Source organism: Scyliorhinus torazame, chromosome 17, assembly GCF_047496885.1.
Source record: "Scyliorhinus torazame isolate Kashiwa2021f chromosome 17, sScyTor2.1, whole genome shotgun sequence".
Taxonomy (NCBI): Eukaryota; Metazoa; Chordata; class Chondrichthyes; order Carcharhiniformes; family Scyliorhinidae; genus Scyliorhinus; species Scyliorhinus torazame.
Genome location: NC_092723.1, coordinates 24,055,996 through 24,076,045, shown reverse-complemented (window position 1 = coordinate 24,076,045; position 20,050 = coordinate 24,055,996). Strand labels below are relative to the sequence as shown.

At 54.0% G+C, this 20,050-nt stretch overlaps 1 protein-coding gene across 4 annotated transcripts in view; it reads right to left on the bottom strand.

Annotated features, from left to right (window-relative positions):
• The window catches only part of tfeb (transcription factor EB), a 190,374-nt gene that overhangs the window by 63,435 nt on the left and 106,889 nt on the right, over positions 1-20,050 (bottom strand). For all 4 annotated transcript variants that reach the window (XM_072480214.1, XM_072480213.1, XM_072480211.1 and 1 more), the window contains one exon: positions 8,131-8,379. In XM_072480214.1, coding sequence (XP_072336315.1) covers positions 8,131-8,331 — 201 coding nt within the window. In that variant the 5' untranslated portion in view covers positions 8,332-8,379. The remainder of the gene's footprint in view (positions 1-8,130; positions 8,380-20,050) is intronic.

Genomic DNA, 20,050 nt, shown 5'->3' with positions numbered 1-20,050 from the left:
CTGTTAAATGTGATCATGATGCCCCCGGAAGGTAGGGAGGCGGAGGTAGTGATCGCAATGGATGCAGAAAAGGCTTTTGATCAAGTAGAATGGGATTATCTGTGTGAGGTACTGGGATGGTTCGGATTTGGGCGGGGCTTTATTGACTGGGTCAGGTTATTGTATCAGGCTCCTGTGGCAAGGGTACGGATGAACAGGACAACTTCAGACTGTTTTAGACTGCACTGGGGGACAAGACAGGGATGCCCCCTCTCCCCACTGTTGTTTGCGCTGGCTATAGAGCCATTGGCAATAGCTCAGAGAGCTTCAAGGGGCTGGAGGGGACTGGTCCGGGAGGTGGAGGGGGGAGGAGCGCAGGGTTTCGCTCTATGCGGATGATCTGCTTCTGTACGTTTCGGACCCAGTAGAGGGGATGGAAGAAATCATGAAGATTTTAGGGGAATTCGGCCGGTTTTCGGGGTATAAGCGAAATATGGAAAAAAGTGAGATGTTTGTGGTTCAGGCCAGGAGACAGGAGGGGCGACTGGGGGAGCTGCCGTTTAGGTCAGTAGGGGGGAGTTTTAGGTACCTGGGAATCCAAGTGGCGCGGGAATGGGACCGGCTGCATAAATTGAATCTGGCCCGGCAAACGGATTGGACTGGAAATTAAGGACTATTTTCGGAGATGGGACGCGCTCCCATTGTCTCTGGCCGGGAGGGTGCAAACGGTGAAAATGATGGTCCTCCCGAGATTCCTATTTGTATTTCAATGTCTCCCCATTTTTATTCCGCGGTCCTTTTTTAAAACGGGTCAACAGGGTGATCACGGGCTTCGTATGGGCGGGCAAGACCCTGCGGGTAAGGAAGATAATGCTTGAGCGGAGTCGGGGAGAGGGCGGGCTGGCGCTGCCAAATTTTATCAACTATTACTGGGCGGTGAATATAGCCATGATCAGGAAGTGGGTGGTGGGGGAGGGGGCGGCGTGGGTGCGTATGGAGGCGGCTTCTTGTAAGGGCACTAGTCTGGGGGCGTTGGTAACTGCGCCTCTGCCTTTCCCGCCGGCACAGTACTCCACCAGGTCCTTGGTGGTGGCGGCCTGAGAGTTTGGGGCCAGTGGAGGCGGCATGTGGGAGCAGTGGGAGCATCGGTCTGGGACCCAATTTGTGATAATCACCGATTTGCCCCGGGGAGTATGGATGGGAGGTTCCGGTTATGGCGGAGAGCAGGGATTGAGAGGATATGTTCATAGAGGGGAGCTTTCCGAGTGTGTGGGTGTTGGCGGAAAAGTTTGGGCTGGCGAGGGGAAACAAATTGAGGTATCTGCAGGTATGAGATTTCCTTTGTAAACAGGTGTCAACCTTCCCACTCCTACCGCTGAGGGAGATTCGGGATAGGGCAATTTCCAGAGAGTGGATAGTGGGGGGGGGGGGGGGGGGAGCATCTCGGACATCTATAAGGAGCTATGAGGTCGGAGGAGACGCAGACTGAGGAGCTGAAGTGCAAGTGGGAGGAGGAGAGATAGAGGATGGTCTATGGGCAGACGCATTGAGTAGAGTCAACGCTTCCGCAACATGTGCCAGGCTCAGCCTGATACGGTTTAAGGTTGTTCACCGGGCTCAAATGACAGTGGCTCGGATCAGCAGATTCTTTGGGGTGGAGGACAGGTGCGCAAAATGTGCGGGAGGACCGGCGAACCTTGTTCACATGTTCTGAGAGTGCAGCACTCCCACAGTACAGACACTCCGACAGTGCAGCACTCCCTCAGTACGGACCCTCTGACAGTGCGGCACTCCCACAGTACTGACCCTCTGACAGTGCAGCACTCCCACAGTACAGACACTCCGACAGTACAGCACTCCCTCAGTACGGACCCTCTGACAGTGCGGCACTCCCACAGTACTGACCCTCTGACAGTGCAGCACTCCCTCAGTACTGACTCTCTGACAGTGTGGCACTCCCACAGTACTGACCCTCTGACAGTGCAGCACTCCCACAGTACTGTCCCTCTGACAGTGCGGCACTCCCACAGTACTGACTCTCTGACAGTGCGGCACTCCCTCAGTACTGACCCTCTGACAGTGCAGCAATCCCTCAGTACTGACCCTCTGACAGGGCAGCACTCCCTCAGTACTGACCCTCTGACAGTGCAGCGCTCCCTCAGTACTGACCCTCTGACAGTGAAGCACTCCCTCAGTACTGACCCTCTGTCAGTGCAGCACTCCCTCAGTACTGACCCTCTGACAGTGTAGCACACCATCAGTACTGACCCTCTGACAGTGCGGCACTCCCTCAGTACTGACCCTCTGACAGTGCGGCTCTCCCTCAGTACTGACCCTCTGACAGTGCAGCGCTCCCTCAGTACTGACCCTGACAGTGCAGCACTCCCTCAGTACTGACCCTCTGACAGTGCAGCGCTCCCTCAGTACTGACCCTCTGACAGTGCAGCACTCCCTCAGTGCTGACCCTCTGACAGTGCAGCGCTCCCTCAGTACTGACCCTCTGACAGTGTAGCGCTCCCTCAGTACTGACCCTCTGACAGTGCGGCTCTCCCTCAGTACTGACCCTCTGACAGTGCGGCTCTCCCTCAGTACTGACCCTCTGACAGTGCAGCGCTCCCTCAGTACTGACCCTCTGACAGTGCGGCTCTCCCTCAGTACTGACCCTCTGACAGTGCGGCTCTCCCTCAGTACTGACCCTCTGACAGTGCGGCTCTCCCTCAGTACTGACCCTCTGACAGTGCAGCGCTCCCTCAGTACTGACCCTCTGACAGTGCAGCGCTCCCTCAGTACTGCAATGGGAATGCATGTCTGGATTTGATGCACATGTCTCAAACCCACTCGCTTCTGACTGGAAGGAGTGAGTGCTGTCACTGAGCCACCACTGACAAGAAGGTAGATAATGAACGAGAAGAGGGTGAAAGGATGGGGGTGGTGGGTGGAGGAAGGAGGGAGAGAAAGCTTCTTTACTGTTGCAGAAAGAAATTGAGCAGCATGACAGAGCTGGAGACTGTGCTTTGTTAGAAAGACAAGTTACTGCACGGTAATGAATTCCAAACACAAACTTCCTTCATTGCATTTGACCAGCCCTTCCCCCAGTCATTTCTGTGGTCACAAAAGTTCTTCATTTTATCATCAAATGTCACTCTCAGATTAAGGCATTAAGTCCGGCTTTGTCCTGTTTCGGGAACTCATGCCTTTCTCTTTCCCCTCCCACATCGACCTTTAACACAGCAAGCAGCCCTCTGAGTCAGTACTTTATATAAAACAAACTGAACAGCCGGGAAAAAAACACTCCTATTCTTATTAAAACTGAATGCAGCCAGTGCCTCCAATACAAGAAATTTTGCTTCTAAACTTGGAGCCTCGGATTAAAATGCCCATTTTAAATATCACACTGATTCAGGAAGGCACGGTGCTCCTTTGATAGAGAAAATACGTTTGTGACAGTGTCGAGGTAGCTTTACTCTGTATCTAACCCTGTGCTGTACCTCTCTGCGAGTGTTTAATGAGGACAGTGTAGAGGGAGCTTTACTCGGTGTCTAACCCTGTGCTGTACCTGCTCTACGAGTGTTTAATGAGGACAGTGTAGAGGGAGCTTTACTCTGTATCTAACCCAGTGCTGTACCTGCCCTGCGAGTGTTTGATGAGGACAGTGTAGAGTGAGCTTTGCTCTGTATCTAACTCCGTGCTGTATCTGTCCTGGGAGTGTTTGATGGGGACAGTGAAGAGGGAGCTTTACTCTGTATCTAACACCGTGCTGTATCTGTCCTGGGAGTGTTTGATGGGGACAGTGTAGAGGGAGCTTTACTCTGTATCTAACCCAGTGCTGTACCTGCCCTGCGAGTGTTTGATGAGGACAGTGTAGAGTGAGCTTTACTCTGTATCTAACCCAGTGCTGTACCTGCCCTGCGAGTGTTTGATGAGGACAGTGTAGAGGGAGCTTTACTCTGTATCTAACCCCGTGCTGTACCTGCTCTACGAGTGTTTAATGAGGACAGTGTAGAGGGAGGTTTACTCTGTATCTAACCCTGTGCTGTACCTGCTCTACGAGTGTTTAATGAGGACAGTGTAGAGGGAGCTTTACTCTGTATCTAACCCCGTGCTGTACCTGTCCTGGGAGTGTTTGATGGGGACAGTGTAGAGGGAGCTTTACTTTGCATTTAACCCAATGCTGAACCTACTCTGAGAGCGTTTATTGGGGACAGTTTAGAGTGAGAACGGAGGCAAATTATAAACCCACGATGCTCAGGAAATTAGCATATGAATCAGTCTAAGAAACTGAAGATCAGGATCATTCAGTTCCCATCACCTCCTGGGCAATTTAACCCCCCCCCCCCCCCCCCACACATCCCCGGAACCCCTCACACAGAGTGGGTTAAAATCACTCACTGACAGTCCTGTTTCCCCCTATATTTTGATTATTCCTCGATCAGTGGAATACGATTTCCAGGATGATAGGAGAGACGAGAATGGACTATCGGAGCTGGGATTATAAGCGGATCTAAAGTAATGACTCTGAGTTTCTGGATTGATGCAAACACATAGTAAAGGAACAGACTAAAATCTAAAGGCTAGCGTTCCTGATACAAATCCTTGCTGTGCACTGGCCTAATCCTCGCCACTACATTTTCCACGTTATATTTCAGAGGGTCAGATCTCACTGGGCTGACTGCTGATGCTGTGACACTTGTTCAGAAACTACCTCAAACACAAGTCCCAATTTCTTTCATCCCCTTTCAGTGTTAAACATTTACAGTTAATCTCGGAACTGTCCGCCACTTGGCGAGCCTGAGATCTTTTCCAACCTTTATCCCCTCGATAACCCAGGCAGACTCCGCTGTGACCGAGGGACAGCTGATGGGCAGCACGGTGGCACAGTTTTAAAGACCCCTCCTGTTGATTCCCTTTTCTCCCCTTTCTTTATTTTTGCCGTCATTTTGACCACGGATGCTTAAACATATATCTAGACGTTGAGCAGGGAAAATGAGAAACTTGAAAGTTACAACATAGTGCACTGTGCTAGCTTTGGACAGCAAAACTCAGACTTTCAGCACCTGAGAGATTGGGTGGGATTTGCTTCGATTGTTGGCTGATGGACAATAAATTGGCCAAAAGGCTGACTCCTGCCCGGTAACATGTGGTGATTAGCTACTACGCTCGAGGGGGGATGACTTCCAAAGACCCAAGAAAAGAAAAGTTTGAGACCGGACGCTGAGAGACCAGGGCGGGATTCTCCCCTACCCGGCGGGTCAGGGGGTCCCGGCGGGATGGAGTGGCGTGAACCATTCCGGCATCGGGCCGCCCCCTAAAGGTGCGGAGAATCCGCACCTTTAGGGGCCAAGCCCTCACCTTTAGGGGCTAAGCCCGCGCCGGAGTGGTTGCTGTCCCGCCGGCTGGCATGGAAGGCCTTTGGCGCCATGCCAGCTGGGGCCAAAGGGACTCCGCCAGCCAGCAGAAGTCCGCCCATGCGCGGGAGCGTCAGCGGAGGCTATGGCCGACGCGGAGGGGAAAGAGTGCCTCCACGGCACAGGTCCGCCCGCAGATCAGTGGGCCCCGGTCGCGGGACAGGCCACCGTGGGGGCACCCCCCGGGGGCCAGATCGCCCCGCGCACCCCCCCCCCCCCCCCCAGGACCCCGGAGCCCGCTCGCGCCGCCTGGTAGGGGAGGTGGTTTAATTCACGCCGGCGGGACCGGCTTACAGCAGCGGGACTTCGGCCCATCACTGGCCGGAGAATCGCCAGGTGGGCCCGCCGACTGGTGCGATTCCCGCCCCCGCCGAATCTCCGGTGCCAGAGAATTCGGCGGCCAGTGGGGGCAGGATTCACGTCGCCCCCAGGCGATTCTCCGACCCAGCGGGGGGGGGGGTCGGTGAATCCAGCCCAAGGTCTCTGTCTCTCTCTCTCTCTCTGTCTGTCTCTCTCTCTCTCTGTCTCACTCTGTCTGTCACTCTCACTCTGTCTGTCTGTCTGTCTCTCTCTCTCTCTCTCTCTCTGTGTATAGAGGGTGGGATAAGTTGAAGTGGGGGGTTAGGGATTGGATAATAGTCAACCTGTTGTATTTGCTGCATATTTAATTATAGTTATTGTTATTATTAAACTAAATTGTGTTTACATTTGCAAACCTGGTGACTGTAGTTATTGGGAAGCTAAGGGCCAAAGGCTTTGGGTGTTTTTCCAAGAAATATTTATTCATTTCAATTATGTTGCGGCTCCGGGTCAAGTAAGGCTGGAATTGATTGTGCACTAGTCCAGGGGATCGTAACACGATGGTTAGTGTAATAATATGTGTATTGTAAGGAATACAAAGGGTCAACAATAAGAAAATAATACTTCTCACCACCAGATGGAGATAAGGAGCAGTCGTATAAATATCATGTGACTCCTGGGATTCTGGGAGAAGGTGGTTAGGCGTGAGATAGATTAGTTACATAGCAGAGTTCTGTTGTAAGAGATATCATATTGTTTTATTTAATAACTATTTAGACTCTATAATTTAGTAATGTAAATAAATCAGCTTTGTTCAATAACTCAGCTTGATATTCTTTGTTAACACTATGTTCTCAAGACATCCTGATAAACCCAACAGAGAACATCGCAGTTAGCAATGCTGCCTCCCAGTGCCATGGACACGGGTTTGATTCCGGCCAAGTGTGACTGCTGTGGAGTTTGCACATTCTCCCCGTGTTGCTTGGGTTTCCTCCAGGTGCACCGGTTTCCTCCCACAGTCTAAAGGTGTGCAGGTTATGTGGATTGGCCATCATAAATTGTCCTTTAATGTCCAAAGATGTATGGGTTAGGTGGGGTTGGCCTAGGTAGGGTCGGTGTAGACCCGATGGCCAAATGGCCTCCTTCTGCACTGTAGGGATTGCATGAATGTCTATGAAATTTCAGCGGTGCTGACTATTGCACCCACATGTGGAACTGAGAGACAATCTCAGTTTAAGGTGAATGTTCAGAATCCCACGCAATGATTTGGAGATAAGCACCAAGTTTGTTCACCCAAATATCTGGTCCAATTCTGGCCCCCGAAACAAGGCCGAAGTAAAACACATTCTCCACACGGCTGTTCATGGACTCTTGCTGCGTGCTGCTGTGTTTGCCTACACAGCAACAGTGATGGTATTTCAGAGCAAGCGATAGGTGTGGAATGATTTTGTGATGTTTCTGCGAGACACAATAAGGAGTGTCCCTTTAAGAAAGGTTTTTGTCTTATCGCATGGCTTCAGTGATGTCATTGTGTGTGTGGAGCTGGGCTGTGGCTCTGTAAGTTTTTACTTTCGCTTTGAGTTTGGACTGGTTTGAACTGCACAAGTTGAAAGAAGTGTCTCTCTTATCTTCATTTTAAAAGCTGTTTCCAGACTGCTTGGTAACTTAAAAGAGATAATTGCTTTCTGGAAGGAATGCCAACCTGCTGTTTGAAAAAGGGGAACAAGAGTATCAATAACAAGACTTATACCAGTGAGAATGCCGTGCGCTGGGCCACGCCTTTGAAAAGGAGTTTCTGGTTTTACTTGGATTTTGTTATTGAATTGGAACAGTTAAGGGGGAACTCATTAAGGGTTATACATAGATTACTGTAGCTGTGGGGTCTTTATGTTTGCAGTTGATAAAAATTCTTACTGTGTGTGTGTTTATACAAATGTTAACTAAATTCGTAGAATAAAGCTTGCTTTTTGATTAAGAAGTCTGTTGAACAACATCTGAAAGACAGACTCTTGTGCTCAGCCCAGTCAAATTACAGAAAAAGGTACAGGTCAGGTAAACTCCATCATATACTCTGTAGTTTTCAAAACCCTGGCCCCAAATTTATTGGTAAATCATTCTCAAAGCAATATCAATCAGGATGGGGGAGGTAAGATGTAGCAGGAGGAGGCAAGGAGGGAGTGAGATACGGAAGAGAGGAAAATGAGGGTGGAGGGAGAGAAGATGAGGGAGACAGAAAGGGGGAGGAGGAATGTGGGCGTGAGTCAGGAGGGAAGGAAGGGAGGGGGAGGAAGGAAGGGGCTAGGAAATTAATTAGGGAGTAGGAAGTGAGAGAGGGGGAGGACACATGCAAGTTTGATTACATCCCCACACAGCTCCCCACAATGTGCTGGGTGCAGTTCCTTGAAGAAAAAGATGAAAGCTGGAGATAGCTGGAGTTAAATGGTACCTTTAAAATCTCAACAGGAACCTGTGGCCGGGGCTGGTAGGAGACAGCGTTGCTGACGTTGATGGCAGGTGTGGCAGTAACCGCCATGTGTTGCTGCATGTAATGCAGGGCTGCCTGTTGTTGCTGCTCCCTCTCACGTTGCTCCTCCTGCTGTAGCTGCTCCCGCATTAGCTGCATGCGCAGTCCGGTGCGAGACGACATTGCGAGGGCTCGTGTCCCGTCTCCCAACCCTCCGTCAGCACTAAATCACTGCAAAATATTCAGACAAATATCTCATCGTAAAGACGTCACACAGAGAGGCGCTGTCTCCCCTCCCCCACTGCTCCCTCTCCTCCCACCGCTCCATCCATCGTCTCCCCTCCTTCCCCTCCCCATGCCCAACTCCCCCTCCCCCATCACCCCTTCCCCAACCAGCTCCACATCAATATGGTTTACCCATTGCCCTCTGAACCCGCCCAGCAAGCCAATAAGATCTATCAAACCATCCTCAGTTCAACAAAAAGCCCTTTCCCTGCCATTCCCATGACAACTGACCAACGCATGTAAACAAACATTTAAAAAATGACTGCCAGTATTGGGGTTCAAAGTTGTATTTGTGGTGACACGTTCCCCATTCTAGGTACCTGGCTCCCATTCGGCAGAGAGTAAAGGGACTCTGGAGAGAGAGAAGACAGGGAATGAGGGGAAGAGAGGGAGAGAGAATGGGGGGGGGGAGAAAGAATGAGGGGGAGAGAGAGAATGAGGGAGGAGAGAGTGAGTATGGGGGAAGAGAGAGAGTGAGGGGGGAGGGAGAGAATGAGGGTGAGAGAGAGTGAGGGGGAGAGAGAGAATGAGGGTGAGGGAGAGAGAGAGAATGAGGGAGGAGAGAGGGAGTGTGGGGGAGAGTGTGTGGGGGGGGGGGAAGAGAGAGAATGAGGGGGAGGGAGAGAATGAGGGGGGAAGAGAGAGAGTGAGGGGGGAGGGAGAGAATGAGGGTGAGAGAGAGTGAGGGGGAGAGAGAGAATGAGGGTGAGGGAGAGAGAGAGAATGAGGGAGGAGAGAGGGAGTGTGGGGGAGAGTGTGTGGGGGGGGGGGGAAGAGAGAGAATGAGGGGGAGGGAGAGAATGAGGGGGGAAGAGAGAGAGTGTGGGGGGGAAGAAAGAGGGTGAGGGGAAGGGAGAGATGAGGGGGAGAGAGAGAATGAGGGTGAGGGAGAGAGAGAGAATGAGGGAGGAGAGAGTGAGTGTGGGGGAGAGAATGAGGGGGAGGGAGAGAATGAGGGGGAGAGAGAGAATGAGGGTGAGGGGGGAGACAGAATGAGGGGGAGGGAGAGAATGAGGGGGAGGGAGAGAATGAGGGGGAGAGAGAGAATGAGGGGGAGAGAGAGAATGAGGGGGAGGGGGGAGACAGAATGAGGGGGAGGGGGGAGACAGAATGAGGGGGAGGGAGAGAATGAGGGGGAGGGAGAGAATGAGGGGGAGGGAGAGAATGAGGGGGAGGGAGAGAATGAGGGGGAGGGAGAGAATGAGGGGGAGGGAGAGAATGAGGGGGAGGGAGAGAATGAGGGGGAGGGAGAGAATGAGGGGGAGGGAGAGAATAAGGGGGAGAGAGTGAGTGTGGGGGGAGAGAGTGAGTGTGTGGGAGCGAGTGGGTGTGGGGGAAGAGAGAGAATGAGGGGGAAGGGAGAGAATGAGGGGGGAGTCTGAGTGTGGGGGGAGAGAGTGAGTGTGGGGAAGAGAGTGAGTGCGGGAGACGGAAGAGAGAGAATGAGGGGAGAGGGTGAGAGAATGAGGGGGGAGAGAGTGATTGTGGGGGGAGAGAGTGAGTGTGCGGGAGAGAGTGGGTGTGGGGGAGGGAAGAGGGGGAACAGAGAGAATGAGGCGGGAGGGGGGGGAGAATGAGGGGGGAGAGAGTGAGTGTGGGGGGAAGACAGAGGATGAGGGGAGGGAGAGAATGAGGGGGAGGGAGAGAATGAGGGGGCAAGAGAGAGAATGAGGGGGAGGGAGAGAATGAGGGGGAGGGGGAGAATGAGGGGGAGGGGGAGAATGAGGGGGAGGGGGAGAATGAGGGGGAGGGGGAGAATGAGGGGGAGGGGGAGAATGAGGGGGAGGCAGAGAATGAGGGGAGGGAGAGAATGAGTGTGGGGGAAAGAGAGAGAATGAGGGGGAGAGAGTGAGTGTGGGGGAAGAGAGTGAGTGTGCGGGAGAGAGTGGGTGTGGGAGAGGGAAGAGAGAGAAAATGACAGGAGAGGATGAGAGAATGAGGGGGGTGAGAGTGATCGTGGGGGGAGAGAGTGGGTGTGGGAGAGAGAAGAGAGAGAATGAGGGGCAGGGAGAGAATGAGGGGGGGGTGAGTGTGGGGGGAGAGAGTGAGTGTGCGGGAGAGAGTGGGTGTGGGGGAAGAGAGAGAATGAGGGGGGGGGGAAGGTGAGAGAATGAGGGGGGAGATAATGAGGAGGGAGTGTGTGGGGATGGAAGAGAGAGAATGAGGGGGGAGAGAATGAGGGGGCAGAGAATGAGGGGGGAGGGAGTGTGTGGGGGAAGAGAGAGAATGAGGGGGAGGGAGAGAATGAGGGGGAAGAGAGAGAATGAGGGGGAGGGAGAGAATGAGGGGGAGGGAGAGAATGAGGGGGAGGGAGAGAATGAGGGGGAGGGAGAGAATGAGGGGGAGGGAGAGAATGAGGGGGGAGGGAGAGAGAATGAGAGGGGAGGGAGAGAGAATGAGGGGGGAGGGAGAGAGAATGAGGGGGGAGGGTGAAAGAATGTGGGGCGGGGGTGTGGACTTTCTTCTGCCAGCTGCTCAAATTAGGTTACTTCCTCAACAAGAGAACTCACATCAAATCGAGTCTGAAATTCATGATTAACATGAGATAGGCAGGCTGGCACTTTACACCACGTGCCTGTATGTGACAGTCACCAGAAAGTGAAGCATTTGCATCAAGACACAGCAACGGCCGCGTACTGACGGGGTCCACCTTTCTCAACCACAATCCCCATAACTGATATCTCAATTGTTGAAGTGGTTTATGGATTATAACCTCACTTCGGCCGCAGGTTCCTTACCAATCGCGAGCAAGGTGGTCAAGAAGATAATTTACACAATTCAAATAAATGTGAGAGGTTCTGAGATAAAAAGCAGAAAGAACAAAACCACAGCAGGTTTGCCAGAACCTGATCAGAGGAAAAGTCAGTCAATGTTTGAATAAAATGATTTGACGACAAAGTGGGAGATGTTCCAGGCACTTTCATGGGAGGGGCCAAATAGGGGAGGGGAGATGGGGTCAGAGATCAGGCAGGGGGAGTGGCATGGCGTAGTTTGGACACAACAGGCGGCAACAGTACTGTACCCCAGTGTTATCCAGTGGCAGACCTGTCCCCACCAGTACTGTACCCCAGTGTTATACAGTGACAGACCTGTCCCCACCAGTACTGCACCCCAGTGTTACACAGTGACAGACCCATCCCCACCAGTACTGTACCCCAGTGTTATCCAGTGGCAGACCTGTCCCCACCAGTACTGTACCCCAGTGTTATACAGTGACAGACCTGTCCCCACCAGTACTGCACCCCAGTGTTACACAGTGACAGACCCATCCCCACCAGTACTGTACTCCAGTGTTATACAGTGACAGACCTGTCCCTACCAGTACTGTACCCCAGTGTTATCCAGTGGCAGACCTGTCCCCACCAGTACTGTACCCCAGTGTTATACAGTGTCAGACCTGTCCCCACCAGTACTGTACCCCAGTGTTATACAGTGACAGACCTGTCCCTACCAGTACTGTACCCCAGTGTTATACAGTGACAGACCTGTCCCTACCAGTACTGTACCCCAGTGTTATCCAGTGGCAGACCTGTCCCCACCAGTACTGTACCCCAGTGTTATCCAGTGGCAGACCTGTGCCCACCAGTACTGTACCCCAGTGTTATACAGTGGCAGACCCGTGCCCACCAGTACTGTACCCCAGTGTTATCCAGTGGCAGACCCCTGCCCACCAGCACTGTACCCCAGTGTTATCCAGTGGCAGACCCCTGCCCACCAGCACTGTACCCCAGTGTTATACAGTGGCAGACCCCTGCCCACCAGCACTGTACCCCAGTGTTATACAGTGGCAGACCCGTGCCCACCAGTGCTGTACCCCAGTGTTATACAGTGGCAGACCCGTGCCCACCAGTACTGTACCCCAGTGTTATACAGTGGCAGACCCGTGCCCACCAGTGCTGTACCCCAGTGCTGTACAGTGGCAGACCCGTCCCCACCAGGGTTGTACCCCAGTGCTGTACAGTGGCAGACCCGACCCCACCAGGACTGTACCCCAGTGTTACACAGTGACAGACCCATCTCCACCAGTACTGTACCCCAGTGTTAAACAGTGACAGACCTGTCCCCACCAGTACTGTACCCCAGTGTTATACAGTGACAGACCTGTCCCCACCAGTACTGTACCCCAGTGTTATACAGTGACAGACCTGTCCCCACCAGTACTGTACTCCAGTGTTATACAGTGACAGACCTGTCCCTACCAGTACTGTACCCCAGTGTTATACAGTGACAGACCTGTCCCCACCAGTACTGTACTCCAGTGTTATACAGTGACAGACCTGTCCCCACCAGTACTGTACCCCAGTGTTATACAGTGTCAGACCTGTCCCCACCAGTGCTGTACCCCAGTGTTATAGTGGCAGACCCGTGCCCACCAGTACTGTACCCCAGTGTTATACAGTGACAGACCTGTCCCCACCAGTACTGTACTCCAGTGTTATACAGTGTCAGACCTGTCCCCACCAGTGCTGTACCCCAGTGTTATACAGTGGCAGACCCGTGCCCACCAGTACTGTACCCCAGTGTTATACAGTGACAGACCTGTCCCCACCAGTACTGTACCCCAGTGTTATACAGTGACAGACCTGTCCCCACCAGTACTGTACTCCAGTGTTATACAGTGACAGACCTGTCCCTACCAGTACTGTACCCCAGTGTTATACAGTGACAGACCTGTCCCCACCAGTACTGTACTCCAGTGTTATACAGTGTCAGACCTGTCCCCACCAGTGCTGTACCCCAGTGTTATACAGTGGCAGACCCGTGCCCACCAGTACTGTACCCCAGTGTTATACAGTGACAGACCTGTCCCCACCAGTACTGTACCCCAGTGTTATACAGTGACAGACCTGTCCCCACCAGTACTGTACTCCAGTGTTATACAGTGACAGACCTGTCCCTACCAGTACTGTACCCCAGTGTTATACAGTGACAGACCTGTCCCCACCAGTACTGTACCCCAGTGTTATACAGTGTCAGACCTGTCCCCACCAGTGCTGTACCCCAGTGTTATACAGTGGCAGACCCGTGCCCACCAGTACTGTACCCCAGTGTTATACAGTGACAGACCCGTCCCCACCTGTACTGTACCCCAGTGTTATACAGTGACAGACCTGTCCCCACCAGTACTGTACTCCAGTGTTATACAGTGACAGACCTGTCCCTACCAGTACTGTACCCCAGTGTTATACAGTGACAGACCCATCCCCACCTGTACTGTACCCCAGTGTTATACAGTGACAGACCTGTCCCCACCAGTACTGTACTCCAGTGTTATACAGTGACAGACCTGTCCCTACCAGTACTGTACCCCAGTGTTATACAGTGACAGACCTGTCCCTACCAGTACTGTACCCCAGTGTTATACAGTGACAGACCTGTCCCCACCAGTACTGTACCCCAGTGTTATACAGTGACAGACCTGTCCCCACCAGTACTGTACTCCAGTGTTATACAGTGACAGACCTGTCCCCACCAGTACTGTACTCCAGTGTTATACAGTGACAGACCTGTCCCCACCAGTGCTGTACCCCGGTGCTATACAGTGGCAGACCTGTCCCCACCAGTACCATATCCCTAGTGCTATACAGTGACCGACTTGTCCCCACCTGAACCAGTGTCACGCCGGGCAGAGACACGGTCAGGCCAGGCAGAGACACGGTCAGGCCGGGCAGGGTCACGGTCAGGCCGGGCAGGGTCACGGTCAGGCCGGGCAGGGTCACGGTCAGGCCGGGCAGGGTCACGGTCAGGCCGGGCAGGGTCACGGTCAGGCCGGGCAGGGTCACACTCAGGCCGGGCAGGGTCACACTCAGGCCGGGCAGGGTCACACTCAGGCCGGGCAGGGTCACACTCAGGCCGGGCAGGGTCACACTCAGGCCGGGCAGGGTCACACTCAGGCCGGGCAGGGTCACACTCAGGCCCGGCAGGGTCATGGTCAGGCCGGGCAGAGACACGGTCAGGCCGGGCAGAGACACGGTCAGGCCGGGCAGGGGCACGGTCAGGCCGGGCAGGGTCACGGTCAGGCCGGGCAGGGTCACACTCAGGCCGGGCAGGGGCCAGGGTCACGGTCAGGCCGGGCAGGGTCACGGTCAGGCCAGGCAGGGTCACGGTCAGGCCGGGCAGGTTCACGGTCAGGCCGGGCAGGGTCACGGTCAGGCCGGGCAGGGTCACGGTCAGGCCGGGCAGGGTCACGGTCAGGCCGGGCAGGGTCACGGTCAGGCCGGGCAGGGTCATGGTCAGGCCGGGCAGAGACACGGTCAGGCCGGGCAGGGGCACGGTCAGGCCGGGCAGGGGCACGGTCAGGCCGGGCAGGGTCACGGTCAGGCCGGGCAGGGTCAAGGTCAGGCCGGGCAGGTTCACGGTCAGGCCGGGCAGGGGCACGGTCAGGCCGAGCAGAGACACGGTCAGGCCGGGCAGGGTCATGGTCAGGCCGGGCAGGGTCACGGTCAGGCCGGGCAGAGACACGGTCAGGCCGGGCAGGGGCACGGTCAGGCCGGGCAGGGTCACACTCAGGCCGGGCAGGGTCACGGTCAGGCCGGGCAGGGTCATGGTCAGGCCGGGCAGAGACACGGTCAGGCCGGGCAGAGACACGGTCAGGCCGGGCAGAGACACGGTCAGGCCGGGCAGGGTCACACTCAGGCCGGGCAGAGACACGGTCAGGCCGGGCAGAGACACGGTCAGGCCGGGCAGGGGCCAGGGTCACGGTCAGGCCGAGCAGAGACACGGTCAGGCCGGGCAGGGTCATGGTCAGGCCGAGCAGAGACACGGTCAGGCCGGGCAGGGTCATGGTCAGGCCGAGCAGAGACACGGTCAGGCCGGGCAGAGACACGGTCAGGCCGGGCAGGGTCATGGTCAGGCCGGGCAGGGTCATGGTCAGGCCGGGCAGGGTCATGGTCAGGGTCATGGTCAGGCCGGGCAGGGTCATGGTCAGGCTGGGCAGGGTCACGGTCAGGCCGGGCAGGGTCACGGTCAGGCCGGGCAGAGACACGGTCAGGCCAGGCAGGGTCACACTCAGGCCGGGCAGGGGCCAGGGTCACGGTCAGGCCGGGCAGGGGCCCGGGTCACGGTCAGGCCAGGCAGGGTCATGGTCAGGCCGGGCAGGTTCACGGTCAGGCCGGGCAGGGTCACGGTCAGGCCGAGCAGAGACACGGTCAGGCCGTGCAGGGTCATGGTCAGGCTCGGCAGGGTCACGGTCAGGCTGGCCAGGGTCATATTCACGCCTGGAAGAATCCTCCACAGCTGAATTTACTATTGTCACTCACTGTCTATGTTGCGATATGGAGAACAGTCACTCTGGTGGGATATGGATCAGCCATTGCTCATTGAACTGTCCTCCAAGCAAAGGATGACTGCTCAGAAAAAAAGAAAAGATGTGGTCTTTCTAATTTTGCATATGGGACTCCAGAGATAGAGGAGAGGTGCAAGATGTAAATGAGGTCCACCGTGGCAAGTGTGAGTGGATAGTCAGTGTTTAACCAGTGTATACTGCACAGACTGATTCTGCACAGCAAAGGCTTATTGCACAGGGGAAATGTTAAGCAAACCACACACTTGTATTTTTATAAACCTCGGCAACTCCTTCCCCTTTTTGATTTTGTTCAACATGAACTGACTGCCTTCTGCAATAAAACCACAATATCATTGCACAAAGTTTAAAGGTGGAATAGAGAATTGACCAGGCACATCATGTTGAACCTGCCCCACTCCCATTGCAGTACTGCACACCTTCCTCACTCAAACTGTACCCTGCTTTTTTTTAAAAATGTGATAATGATCAAACAATCCCCTGCTCCTCTTCCAATAGCCACCTTGGGCTCATTTTTTAAAAATATATATTTTATTAAAGTTTTCAAACACAATTTTTCCACTTTACAAATCAACATAAAAAAATAACACAATAACTAATAAGTAACATTATTTAAATAAAATAGTGAACTAGCAAAGTAACAAAAAATAGTGCTCCCCCCCCCCCCCCCCCCCCCACCCCCCCCACCCCCTCTCTGGGCTGCTGCTGCAGACAATCTATTTTCCCTTAACGTTCCGCAAGATAGTCAAGGAACGGTTGAAGTAAGATCCTTCGCCGGGCTACTAGGGACGCAAAGGCCAGAATATCGGCCTCTTTCGCCTCCTGCACTCCCGGCTCTTCCTCTACCCCAAATATAGCTAACCCCCAGCCTGGCTTGACCCGGACCTTCACCACCTTTAAAATCACCCTTGCCACTCCCCTCCAGTACTCATCCAGTGCCGGACACGACCAGAACATGTGTGTGGTTCGCCGGGCTTCCCAAGCACCTCCCGCACCTGTCCTCCTCTCCGAAGAACCTGCTCAACCTTGCTCCCGTCATGTGTGCTCTGTGTAGAACCTTGAATTGTATCAGGCTAAGCCTGGCACACGAGGAAGAGGAATTTACCCTACTTAGGGCATCAGCCCACAGCCCCTCCTCAATCTCCCACCTTGGGCTCATTGACAACCAGTCAAGAGGGCAGATGGAGCCTCAGTTTAACATCTCCCTAAGTCCTCCACCGCAGTGTCAAAACTGAATGATGGTCTCAAGTGTCTAGAGGAGGACTTGAACCCACAAACCTCTGGCTCAGAGGCAAGAGTGCTCCCCACTGAGCAACAGCTGACACCTGTGCTCCTGTGCAGTGGGACTCTGAGCTGACTAATGGCCAGATTGCTTGTCAACATAAATGGGGATTTGTCTCATTTTCAAAGTATTTGTTTCCTGCAACCACAATGGAATCTTGAGTTAAAGGGACAAATGAGATCCATTCTTGACCAGTGGGATCTTAGCACCATAATTCCTGACCCATCTCAACAAAAGCAGCTGTGTTACTAGGCTTGGTGTTCCATAGAATCCGTACATCTACATGGCGAATGTGCCTCATTTGTAACCATATGCATTGCGTTTTCATCATTTTCACAACTTGCATTGATATATCGACCTCAGCATAAAACATCCCACAGCACTTCAGCATGGCAAAGACTGCTGAGAGATCGAGGAGGGATAATACATCACGGTCACAGTCACGGAGAATCTCGCTCCTGAATGGTTTAATCCCACTTCAAGGATGGAAACCTGATTCAGGAAATTGGGACATAGCTGAGGAAAGGTGGGTATTTGAATTTGGGATGCACAACACAGTATATTCAAGGCGGAGATATTTGGGCGAATAATGGATAAAGGGGTCAAACACTGACGGAGACGTTGGTGATTGTATTGAATGGTGGAGCAAGTCAACGGACCACATGGTCTATTCCTGCTTCTCTTTCCTAGGGGTGTCATGTTGAATAACTTTGGAGAGAAAAGAAAAACTATAGGTTGACATTATTGCTGGGATAGGGTATGGGTCATTTAAACTAGGAAGAGATTATGAGGTAGAGTTCGAAGGGGCGGCATGTGACGCAGTGGTCAGCACTGGGACTGCGGCACTGAGGAACCAGATTCAAATCCCGGCCCTGGATCACTGCCAGTGTTGGAGTTCGGACATTCTCCCCGTGTCTGCGTGAGTTTCACCCCCACAACCCAAAGATGTGCAGGTTAGGTGGATTGGCCACGCTAAATTGCCCCTTAATTGGAGAAAAAAGAGGGAGACTGTACCCGAGGGGAGGGAATGCTTAAGATGCCAGCCGGTGTAAAGGTCAAGGGGGAAAGGTGAGTGCTCTGCAGTTTAGTTAGAATAGAATGAAGGAAACGGGAAGAGAAAATCAATGAGCTCTAAAGGGAGAATGTAGAAGTCTATAGCCCCTGAGGGGGGCCATTCAGCCCATCAGACCTGTTCTGGCTCTTTAAGGGTTATTCAATTAATTCCCAAGGGCATGATTCTCCCAGCCCCACGCCGGGCTGGAGAATCGCTGCCACGCCGCCCCCCCGACGCCGGCGCGCGATTCTCCGAGGTGCGGGGAATCGGCGCCATTTGCGCCGCGGGCTGCTGTACGCGGCAGGGCCGCCGATTCTCCGGCCCGAATGGGCCGAGCGGCCGTGCAGAAGAAGCAGAGACCCACCGGCGCCACCCACTCCTGGTCGCTACCGGCGGGAACTCTGCGTGAAAAGTCGAGGGGCGGCCTGTGGGGGGTGGTGGTGGGGGGGGGCGGGGGGAAAGAGGGAAGGGGGGCTCCATCCCCGGGGGGGGCTCTGGCCCACGATCGGGACCCACCGATTGGCGGGCCGGCCTCTCTCCCCCCCCCCCCCACCCCACCGGGCCAACTTTGTTGCGCATCCAGCCACAGAACCCCCGCGCCATGTTGCATTGGGGCCGGAGCATTCAGTAAGGCCACCGCGCATGCGCGGGTTGGCACATCGCCACTGCACATGCGCGGGTTGGCACATCGCCACTGCACATGCGCGGGTTGGCGCCACCCCCAGTGCGCGCCAGGAAGTAAGGCTGGAGCGGCGTGTACCTCTCCAGCGCCGTGCTGGCCCCCTGTGGGGGACAGAATCGCTACTGTCCGCGCCCGTTTAGCGCCGCCGTGAAACGCGACGGCGTTCACGACGGCGCGGACACTCTGTCTCGCGATCGGAGAATCGCGCCCCCTGTTTTCTGCTCTTTCCACATAGCCCTGCACTTCATTTATTTATCCAACTCCCTGCTGAAAGTTATTACTGACGCTACTTTTAGGCAGTACATTCCAGATGGGAGAGAAGCAAGAGAGAGACAGGGGTCAGGGCTTGGATGGGCTTGGAGCCCAGGGGGCCTCACTTAATGGGCAAGGTGGAAGGAATAGCAGATGCAGCTGGATGGTTGATTTTAATCTTCAATAGTTGACCCGGATGAATTAGATCATTAATGAACAAGGCTGGGCAGTGAAAAAGACTCAATAATGATTAAATAACATGAGATTTCACTTTAGATTTAAGTTCATTTTCATGTACACTGATTCCAATATAAATGAGATTTGTCCAGACAAAGTAGCTAATTAATTTATTTCATTCAAATCTGATGCACATGACTACTGGCTGTATGTTCCAGGATCCACAACAATCAGTTCAACATAATGGACACCAGCACATTCTCCCAGTGGCGGGTCGCTCTTCCTGCTGGCTGGTGACATGAGCGCCATTTGCATTAACTTGCATCTCATGAATGCTGATTAAAACAGCTGCCCACTGACATCCCAGCAGGCCTTCCAATCTGGTGTCACGTCAATGGGCAGTTATGTCGGTCTCAAACCCAATTGATAAATGGTGGCGTGCGCAAGGCGGTCCTCAGATCACCAGAGACTTTGAGGTGAGCGTAAAAAAGCCTTTCTGCCGCAGGGCTGCGCTGCGCCTGATGTGTGGTACCCCACCTTGCTGAGCCGACCAGTCCCTGCCCCTCCATCTCCATGCTGAGCTGGTCTTCATGGACAGCACCGTGCTGCTGGACCCACAGATCCTCCTGTGTTACCCACTCGGATCAGTGCTGCAGCTTGGGTCGGGGAGTACAGAAGTCTCCTTCTCCCCGGTGCCACACACCAGTGCCTGTCTGGGATGGACTGTGCTGCGGAACTCATGCACCCACCGCCGCAAAGGTCCAAAGTTCCTCTGGGGGTGAAGTGCGAGGTGAGGCCTGGGTGAGGGCGGCTGATGAAGTCGAGGGGGGGGGCAATGTGGAAAGATCTGCGCAAGGCGGGTTGGGG